Consider the following 10,937-nt stretch of genomic DNA (forward strand, 5'->3'; position numbering starts at 1 on the left):
TAACAGGTCATTTTCAAGTCCGAGACTAATTACTTGAAATGTACTTTACAATGGTAAAAAACCTCATCTCTCTATTCATTTCATTTCAAATAACACATATAACTCGGGAACATAACACCTGAGCAGATGCATTATCAAAATTAGCAACAACCAGAAAATATATGAACGAATCTATTTTTTGTCAACTCACCCTTGCTGAGCCCAGCTTCAACAACAAAGCTGTTTTGTCTGTTTCACAGGTCCAGGATTGGAGATAACTGTACAAACAATATATACAAACGAGAGATATCCCAAAACAAAAGTCCTTATACGGACATGACCATTAATCGTAAAAGCAAAAGCAACAAAGTTTGGCAAAACAAACTGATATAATCAAAATAGCTAACATCTACAAATGACCATACTATTCTATACAAACAAAAATGCAAACAAGAAGAGATTTCAAATTACTCTTCTTTACTAACAGAAACGCTTTTATCTTGGTTCTAGACCAACATATCATCATCCAATAATAGACCATTAGATACAATCTTCGTAACATCAAATCTTGTCACATCTACTCGGGTGCAATCACTCCAACCTGTGCTATATCTTGGTCAAAATCCTGTGTAAAAGCACTCAATATTTCGTTCTCCAGCTCAGCAATCCTCGCCTTCAGCTTATCACCCTCAGCCACATTCAGTTCCAACTCATTTCTGACCCTTCTCGACTCATTCTCCATATTGTTTAAGTTTTCTTTCAAACCCTTCACTTCCGTTCTCAGTTTGTTCATCTTCTCGTCTTTTTCCTTCACAAACTCCTTCAACTTCTTTATAGCAGCAATATTATCACTCTCCAAAATAGCGTCCAATTCATATGTGTGACCAATCGACATCAACTGAACCCCAATAACTTTAATATAAACAAAATCATATCTGGATTTGCAAATGCAAGCAAGGAATCAAAAACGTAAAAACACAAATACAACTCACCTGCAAATATCGAGCCACACCAATCTTACCAGCCTCGTAAACAATTTTCACATTAGCATCAACCTGAGCAAACTCATCAGCAACGGCCATGAAAAGATAGCTTGTGGTCCACAAAGAATTCATGGGACCTTCCTTGTACCCATGAAGAACCAGCTGACTCTAATAAGTTGTGTTGATCTCCTCAGCCGTGAACACCCCGCTATTCTCCTTCAAGTCGGTCAAATCAACAACTTTGGACAATGCATCACCCTTTTTTCTCTTTAGATTCCCCTCCTGATAGGCCACGGAAGGCACCATCAACCTCACTATCTTTCGCCACATTAATAGAAGATCCTTCCTTCTCTTTCTTCTTAACATTGTTAACAAATGCCTTCAGGTTGGCAGTGGTCAACGTCGGAGCTTTCTCACCTGAAAGAAGAATCACAAATACAATAAATTAAAAATATTACAACCACTCCTAGATCACAACATCAAATATACAAACCTAGATTACCTAAATACTCCTCCATTGCCTTTCTATCTCCTTCAAGCTTCAACAAACTAGAAATTGACAACAACTCCGATGATGACATCACAGATACCAAAAATTTTAAAATATACTCCTCACTCTTCACCCTATTTTCACAATCCAAAATCTGTTTCGGTTCCGGAGACCAGAAAATAGGGAATCTTTCATTCATCAACGAGTCCGGGAAGAAAGGATAAAACTCCTCACTAACTTGCACTTTCACAAACATATCTTTAAAGTCCTTAAACGAGGACTTATATAGGCTAAAAATGCTACGACCTAGGTAACTGCTTAAGTGTACCCAAACCCATTTTCACACACCCTTTGCCTGAAATAAAGAAAAGAATAACCCCAAAGATGGGTAATACTCCAAGTATTCCACCAACACACTCAAAAGCTCGCACAAAGGGATAATATTATGAAACTGAGCTTTTCATAAATGCAGCCTTATCTTGCTTAATTAGAGAGTCTATAAATAGTTCCGTAAATAATGATCGAGATAAATAAAACCTTGACCAATGGGATTAAATGAATGAAGAAATGAGTTTCTTAGGTCATTCACAATTCATTATAATAATGGTAACAAGTTAGAGTTTGACAATTAAACCATACTCTAAGGGTTCACAAAGAGTTGGAAAGATGGAATGAATTATACTTTATTTTTCTCGGGTTCTTAGTAAAAATATATTACTTCATACTATCGGGTTGTTAAGGAGTGTTGCAAGATGCCAACCTTGATTAGTAAATTTAGTATGACTAATTTACTTCTCGCTTAATGTTGAACCTATGGGATCACACACTAACAAGTGTTCTAATCTTTGCTAAAGGATTATTTAATTATTATTTTGATTTGATCAAATAAATAATTATATTAATTTAAATATAATATTATCATATTCTTTGTTAGCACCAAAAATATAATAATAATATGATTAAATAAAAATTGAGAATAATTAGTTATTCTATTTCTAAATTTAAATTCTAAGTTTGGATGAAATCCTAATTGATTCTGTTTCAAATTGAGTTAATGATATGATTCATAAATTTAAAGGATTTAAATTTAAAATTACAAGATATGATTTAAATTTGAATTGAGATTCAAATTTGAAATCAGTAAAATAAATCTCATACTATATATATGTATGTCAAGAGTAGAGAAAAAAAATTAACCAGCACAAGAGTTTTATTCCTTCACGTCTACACACATAAATGTATGTAAATCTAATTTTTGGAGAAGAATTTTATGGTGTGCAAAGATTGTAAAGAGGTTTCTCAATTTAGATCAAATATTTATTGGTCAAAAAGTTGACAGCAAAAGTTGGTTTCGGTGTGGATACTCATAGCACTTTCGTACCATCGAAGGAGAAAGTGAATTTTACTAGCGTACTTAGGTATTTGAATCTAATCTATCTTATTAGAATAAAATTTAAGTACAAAATAGATATTTAGGATTACTTTCTTTTCTTCCACTACGTGTTATGAATACATAGTAATCCTTCACATTTACGACAGCGCGAATGGTCTGTGATCTATTAGATATGAGAAGAAGTCCCGGCTGTGGAGTAACATGCTGCCTTAAATTCAATAGGAAAAACGATCATGACTCGGTTGTCTCAGACTTGACTAATGCAAAAGCAATGGGCAGAATGTTGTTATTATCATCTTGAGCCACATTAATTAATAGCATGCCATCGGACTTTCCGTACAAGTGTATCTCATCTACTGATACAAAAGGTTTGCACTGCTTAAACGCATCAACGCAAGGAGGGAATGCCCAAAAGACCTTATCAAGTTGGCTCCAATCTCCGTCAACCATGTCCCCGTCATAATACAGAACAGCAACGCAATCGTGAATCGCTATGTATTTAGATAATTAATTTATATTTTATATATTTTCGTAATTTTTATATTTATTTAATTTAAATAAAAAATTTTAAAATTATATCATCAATGATTAATGACCAAAGTCATGCAATCCACTCGTTCTATTGTTTTATTGAGATTTTTTTATTCACCAATCCTAATATTTAGTTTTTCTTTAAATATTATTATTAAATATTGCATACAATCATTTAATTAGATTTGATATTTAAGTAATATTTTAAATAATAAATTTAAATATTAGTTATTTCTATCAACATAATAATAATAATAATATATAACTAACTATGTGTACATGAAAATTAAATTCTATTATTAATACAAAATATGTCGTTAATAAAATATAATTATATTTAAAAATTGAAAGTGAAATTATTAAGATTTGACGCACTCACGCGCTATCGGTGGCGTGGTTTTCACGAATTGGTATCGAGATGGCATCTCATCTTCCTTTTCAAGTTTGTGGCACCGTCATCCTCCATGATTCTTTCATTCTCAAATTTCCTCATCCAAACTACCTTGCTCTTTCTTCATTTTCTTTTTCTTTTCTTCTTTCCCAATTTGAACAAGTTGCATATTCCATCAATTTTTACCTGAACCCTAATCGTGGACCATTGTTTTACTCTGGAACTTTCTGGTACCTTTTCAGAAGCTTCTTTCATTAGATCCGATTGGCGAAGTAATTGATTTTCTTGGTGGCGCATTTGGATTTGTGGTGCTTTCTTTCAGAGATGCGTAACAATGGGGTTTGGGATCTCGGTGTGATTCTCACATAACATGGATTCTGGAAGGGGATTTGGGATCCCTATTTTGAAAAATCGGTGCTTTACGGGGAGATTGAACCCTTTTGACGGAACTTGAGAAAGAGCATTTGGGGTTTTGGCATTTGGTATTGCGATAGTGATTCCTAGAGAGGGTCTTGGAGGGAACCATGTTTTGGAGGGAACGTGAGAACACGGAGCAGAATAGTGGGGTGCTCTGTGGACAGGTCAGAGTGCTAGTTGTTGGTGACTCAGGTGCATGAATGATTCTTAATTTCTTATAGAATACCCTTTTGCTGCGTTCACTTATTAGTAGCTTAGTGTTAACTTTTCCGAATTTATTTTTTTTCCCCCTAATCATTCGTTTTGGTGGGAAATTTTCACGTTGTTTTGTACTGTGGATTGAAAAAAAGAGAGAGAAACAAAAAGTCATGCTGATTAAGATTAGGAGGTTGTACTATGAAGATCCATTGGAACTTTGTGATAGCTCTGCTGGAAAACCTTAGATCAGGGGAGTAGGAGAGTAAGAAAACTAATCACTATGAATGAAATCAATTTTACGGTTAGTGATGGCTCCAAGAGTTATTGTATTCCATGTATTTTTAAATGGATCAATATCTTATTCTGTTTGAGAAGATGGTGGGAATTGCTGTAGCCTTATGTTGTTTGGAAATTTTTTTTTTTTGTCAACACAAGACTCCAAGCAGTAAGACAATTTATTTAGGCTTGCTTTGAGGACGTATCTGTTTGATCTTCGGAACCAAGTGATTTCCTTCTTATGGCTCCCTTCTTTATTATTGTTTCTGATTCATTGCAGGTGTTGGAAAGACTTCTCTAGTTCAGCTGATTGTTAAAGGTATTCCTGTTGCTCGCCCTGCACCGTCAATAGGTTGTACAGTTTCTGTGAAGGTAGTTAGTAACACTTAAACAAGAAAATATGTTTTTGTTTCTGTTTATCAGTGTCTCTACCAAATACGAATGACTGTTATTTTCCCCGCTTTTCAGCACACTACTTATGGTAATGCTGGCAGCTCTTCAAGTAGCCTTAAAGGTGATTCTGAGAGAGATTTCTTCATTGAACTATGGGATGTCTCAGGGCATGAACGGTACAAAGATTGCCGATCTCTGTTTTATTCTCAGATTAATGGTTGGTAACAAAGCTCCTATTGTTTTAGTTATCAAAAATGTATATGCTTACATTTTTAAGTAGTATTTGTGTATGGTGAACTCTACAAAGAGGAGTATCTTGCCTTTTGGCCTTGTAAAACCAACCAATTGCTTTTCATACCCAGGTGTAGTTTTTGTTCATGATCTTTCACAAAGAAGAACAAAGACTAGCTTGCAGAAGTGGGCAGCTGAGATTGCGGCAACTGGGACATTTTCAGCTCCTTTGGGATCAGGTGGCCCTGGTGGCCTTCCCGTTCCATATATTGTTATTGGCAACAAAGCTGATATTGCTGCAAAAGAGGGTAAAAGAGTAAGCAGCGGGAATCTTGTTGATGTTGCACGCCAGTGGGTTGAGAAGCAGGGTTTGCTTCCATCCAGTGAGGAGCTTCCGCTGACTGAGACCTTTCCTGGTGGTGGTGGCCTTATTGCTGTAAGTGTGTCAACTTAAAGTTTCTGTATCGATTTTAATGAAGGATTCACTTGTTGCTTTTAACTTTCTATGCTCGAGATTCTAGAGTTCCTCCATGTAAAATAGACCATCACATTCAGGTACATTTGATCTGATATTAATGCTAATAACCTGGAGTTTCAACCACTAGTCCCTCTAAAATTACTTGCCACTCTATTGAGCTCTAGAAACTTTTGAACTGGAGATGCTGTAACATCTGGATTAAAATGTTGAAATCTCAAATTATATTAATTTGTTGCAAAGATATGTTTGGTTTTTAATTCTGTTGAATAGTTGTTGTACAATTAATTTTTCTTCTTGTAGTTGTGGTTTTAATGCCAGATGTCTGCAGGCTGCTAAAGAAGCAAGGTATGACAAAGAGGCTGTGATGAAATTTTTCCTCATGGTTAGTATGGCTATTGATCTTGTTTCCTTTTAGTTTATTTCCTTCATGATTGGATGTCATCTAAGTTTTCTGGCACTACCTCTTCTTTTAGCTGATCAGGAGAAGATATTTCTCAGATGAAATGCCTGCACCAAGACCTTGGTCCATTCCTTCTGCTCCAAGAGCCACTCAGCGTATAGATGATGATGATGATCAATGGTCCATTCCTTCTGCTCAGAGACTTCCTCAGCGAATAGATGATAACTTCATAGAAGATGATCAGTCCTATAGTACAAGGTTTTTCTTTTTCCTTGGAAATCATTGTTTTTTCTCTCTTCAAGCTTGTTTCATGCCTGGGCCTCAGATTTTATTGTTGACTGCAGCGTAAGCAGTGATCCTTACAAGTATGACACGCTTCCCCCCCTTCCGGCTCAAAGGAACCTAACTCCGCCGCCTACTCTTTATCCTCAACAGCCAGTTTCAGTCACTGAAAACTATAGTTTCCCTAGATTTTCTTTGTCTGGCTCCTCCGAAATCAATGCTGCAATGAGGACAAAGCGCTCCGATATTAATGTCTGAAGATATCTATATTTGGTTATCAGTCCTTCTGTCCTTGATGATACAGTGATGTGTATTCTTGCATTGAATGAAGTTGTATGTTTCTTTAAATTCTTTGTTCCTCTTGTAACTTTTCTATTGATTCATTCATTATTTTTAGAGGCTTTTCCTCAGTGGGAAGGAGGAGCTACTTGATCAAAGTTTGGGAAGAATTATATGATAAATGGTCAATTCCTGTTATGTCATACATATCTTTCCCTATAGTTGGAAACGACAACAATACTCTAATTCTTTGCGAATGGGATGGATCTTTTGTTTCCGAAGTTTTAAGTGTCCTTTGAAAGAGCTTTAGTTTATTGATGCTTAAACGCATGCTAAAGAAATTTGAGTAATTTGGGTTTGATTTATGAACATGGTCAACTTTGTGAAACTTTTAAAATCCGTTCAAGCAGTCTTTCATACCTGATGAATATAAATAAGTAATGGAGATTTTCTTTCATGAGAGTGCATGTAAACACGAAAGCCATTTTTAATTGTCAGTAGAAGTTTGATTTCCACAAAATTGTTAGGGCGAGGTTATTGATCTACACCACCCACCAAAACTTAGAAGCGGTTTTTGTGGATAGGTAAATGTTATTTAGATATATAGAATTTTAATATAATGTTAAGAACGATATAAAGGTAGGATTAAATTCTCTCAATTCTTTTTCAATTAAGGGTGTAAAATGTAATTTTTTATTTTTTAATATTTTATTTATTTATTTTTTAGTTCTACTTATAAAATATATAAAATATATGATAAAAAATTACATTTTATCTCTTCAAGTGAAAAAAATTTGAAAGTATCTAATTCCTTAATTTGCAAAGAGATAATTTCAATGCATTGGTAATGTAATTTTATACTGCCAAAAATTATTAAATTCATAAAAAAAATGATAACTATTCAATGCATTGAGTGACTTATTATTTTATTTATAATACATGGATGCCAAAAGATAATTATGTTTGAAGTATTCAAGAAGCAACGAATGACTACATGCAAGATGCGAAGGCCACGTATCTTGAACGGGTTCAAAATGCAGAAACCGCAAACCAGCCACATACATTGTCATTCCTCCCTCCCTCTCTCAAACCTTGAAGATTTCATTACATATTGGGATGGATAGATTCAACGGAACCTCCCTTTTATTCTTTCTTCTGTTCTGTGTCCCATTCATTCTTCAGTTTCAGCCTATAGCACCTGATGAAGGTAGCCAACATATTAATCAAAACAACTACCCTGAAAAACCACTTCTCTCCAGGATAGTAATGGACACCATTTCTCTATTTAGAAAATCCCACGAAAGTTCATGGGAGAAAATCAAAACCATCATACATGACTTGCAGATGCAGTTTTCCCCACCAGATCTTGAGTAAGCTCGGTTCCTTAGACACCCTTTAGATTATTATATCTTTATACGCACAGAAATTTTTGTGTGACCACAAGTTTAACATATCAGATCAACACAATTTTCCTGTAAACACAAATTTAGTGCTTTATTCTTAGGCACATACAATACTTGGTGGGGTCTATAAATAATAAATGTATATTAAACTAAAGTTAGATGGGGATCCATTTTAATTGTAAATGCACTTCAAAATGATTTGTTAAATTTGTATTTATGTAAGAATATCTCTGTTTACACACAGAAAAATGAACTCTACCATTTATAAATTTTACCATTATTCTTGTGATTGTGAGATATTAGATTTGTGATCATCTAAGTAAATAGTATGTTTCCATATAAAACAACAAGGGAATTAATAAAATCAACGGTATGTATACATGTTTTGGTGGTCAGCTTTAGGGGTGGGGCTGATAGAGGAGCTGATAGTGTTAAAGGAACAATGATGGATGCGGCTGAGAAGAGTTTTGACACAAGCAAAGAAACTGTTAAGGAAAGTGCAAGATCAGCAGCAAAAGTGGTCGGAGAAGCTATTCATAAGACAACAGTAAAGGTTACACAAACTGACTCTGAGAAAGAATCTCAAGCGGAACTCTGATGCAAAATCTCAGAAGTATATACTGCTGTTTGTGAAGGTGATAGGAAGCTATGTGAAAGTAACTTTCATTTTCTTTGCTTTCTTACATTATTGCTCCAACTAGTTAATTAGGCTAAATGTTTGGAAAGAGTAAGGTGCATAGATATTCAGATATTGAAGAATAGAAAAGAAAATTCAACCTTATCTCCAACAAATATTATATCACTTATTTTTTATGACAAAACATAAACAATCATTACATCTCATATGCAGTATCAAAAAATTTGTGGCATTATTAAGAGCGCTTCCAAACTAGGCTGTTACCGTGCAAATGATCCAAACTGCTGTTCCGTTGATAAATAGATACACGGTGAACACTCACGTACAATTGTGAAGTTAATAGTTTTCATAGTCGAAAATTATTAAATAATAATTTAGTTAAATAGTCAAATCATTTTACAATTCTTGATTAGCAGCTTCCGTGAATTTCCATATAAATACAGATAAGAGATGAGATTATAACAATAGGGTAACTTAATATAAAAATAATGTTTTTCCATCAAAAAAGACATTAAATGACCAATATTTTTTCTTTACAACACTTTGTAATTGAATTTAGCTAATTTTCTATTTATTTTTTCGATTCCGCTAGAAATTAATTAGGAGGGTAGCCAACTAGAGTTAATTAGTTAAAAAACAAGAAATTTGTTATAAAAAAGAAAAAAATAATTTTCTATTAACCTAATTTTTTAAATTTTAAAATTAAAAATACAAAAAATTGACTTGAGTTAACTTATGTTATAGTTGATTGTCTAAATTTTTTCTTTTTTTTTTTAACAAATTTAACGTCCGATATTTTTCTTTTATCATATTAACGATCATTTTGCCAGTCGAATCTATTTTGCCCATAAATTATTTAATATATAATATAATAATTGAATAAAATCAGAATAAAGATAAGGATTTTGGGGATAATATGGGATTTGTGGTGTACGCTCACTGGCTTATGCTCATAGGTTTGCATCACATTCTTCAATTCCATGTCCTCATCTTATTTCCACATCTACAAAATTTCTCAATCAGAGAAAAATTGATATAGCAGGGGCATGGGGCCAAGTATCTAATTGAATTATATTTGGGTCTTCTGGTAAATGTGGATCAACTATTACTAACCATGAAAACTGCAAAGCTATTTCTGTTTTCTTTCCCCACCTACAAGGGGTGCAGGACCATCTTACCTAACATACAAATTGAGTGACGGTCTAATAGTAAAAGTAAAATATATATAATATGATAATTTTTATAATAAAAATATTATATTTACATAAAAATTAGCTATTAAATTATTTATTATGCATTTGTATATAAATATATATATTATTCAATTTATTTTTAATGTGTATTTTATATTTTAAAATTTATTCTGTATAAGTGATTATTTTTTATGTATATCTAACATAATTGTTGTTATAATTATATTTTGTTATTGTAAAATATAATATTTTTTTGAGTCGATTTTTAAAAAAGAATACCAATCTCATTTAAATTTGATCATTATAATGTATATTTAATATAAAGTTTTCAAATTGATTATCAAATATCAAAAGTTGAATAAAATATTATTATGGAATCAAATTTAATAATTTAATAAAAACAAATAAATATTTTTATTATTATGTACTATTCAAACAAATTTTAAATTGTAGTATAAAACAAATAGATCCGATACGACCCCGTAGTTGAATTGAAGCTCAAAAGGTATTAAAACCCCACCCCACTAGTATTTCACCATAACAAACATTGTGTACACACACTCCTCAGGTTTTTGTAGTATTGGATAATCCCATGATAAGAGGTGTATTGTATTGACCTAGCATAAATAACATCAATTTCATCACAGGAATATTGTGTAAAACTTCTCAAGGAATTAAGATCTAGTTAGAACTTCCTTTTCCATCGTAATATTTATTTATTATTAAATTTCTCACTAATGGAATATTTAATGAATATTATTTCATGTCAATGCATGGTGGCTGCTAGTGTTAGTTAGACTTGTTCAATCCGGCCCATGCAAATTCAATATTTGTAAAGATTTTGGCCTTTCATGGCGAGAATTCACTGATCTTATTAATTTTCGCACCTTATCAACAAGGAAGAATTCAAATACCACGTTGGTTGTCATCAATGTAAATTTTGCCAATGAGCAGCGAACTATTTTTTTTTTTTAATATCTGGA

General features: G+C 33.0%; 1 protein-coding gene and 1 long non-coding RNA gene across 2 annotated transcripts; both read left to right on the top strand.

The window, feature by feature from the left end:
- The first annotated feature begins 3,763 nt into the window (after positions 1-3,763).
- Positions 3,764-7,002, top strand: LOC112733241 (small GTPase LIP1). Its single transcript, XM_025782130.3, has 7 exons — positions 3,764-4,376; positions 4,939-5,030; positions 5,127-5,268; positions 5,414-5,718; positions 6,089-6,142; positions 6,234-6,418; positions 6,505-7,002. The coding sequence occupies exons 1-7, from the start codon at positions 4,292-4,294 to the stop codon at positions 6,698-6,700; spliced, it is 1,059 nt and encodes a 352-aa protein (XP_025637915.1). The 5' UTR covers positions 3,764-4,291; the 3' UTR covers positions 6,701-7,002.
- Positions 7,003-7,671: 669 nt separating this feature from the next.
- Positions 7,672-8,916, top strand: LOC112736027 (uncharacterized). The gene is made up of 2 exons (XR_011869947.1): positions 7,672-8,091; positions 8,521-8,916. It is a non-coding gene; the product is annotated as an uncharacterized lncRNA (long non-coding RNA).
- The last annotated feature ends 2,021 nt before the right edge of the window (positions 8,917-10,937 follow it).

This window comes from Arachis hypogaea, chromosome 13 (assembly GCF_003086295.3).
Source record: "Arachis hypogaea cultivar Tifrunner chromosome 13, arahy.Tifrunner.gnm2.J5K5, whole genome shotgun sequence".
NCBI classification, from domain to species: domain Eukaryota; kingdom Viridiplantae; phylum Streptophyta; class Magnoliopsida; order Fabales; family Fabaceae; genus Arachis; species Arachis hypogaea.

Excerpts from the sequence above, each read along its gene's own strand:
- LOC112733241 (XM_025782130.3), top strand. The coding sequence starts at position 4,292 with ATGTTTTGGAGGGAACGTGAGAACACGGAGCAGAATAGTGGGGTGCTC. Across the intron at positions 5,031-5,126 it reads GTTGTACAGTTTCTGTGAAG|CACACTACTTATGGTAATGC; the intron begins GTAGTTAGTAAC and ends CCCGCTTTTCAG. Across the intron at positions 6,419-6,504 it reads GATCAGTCCTATAGTACAAG|CGTAAGCAGTGATCCTTACA; the intron begins GTTTTTCTTTTT and ends TGTTGACTGCAG.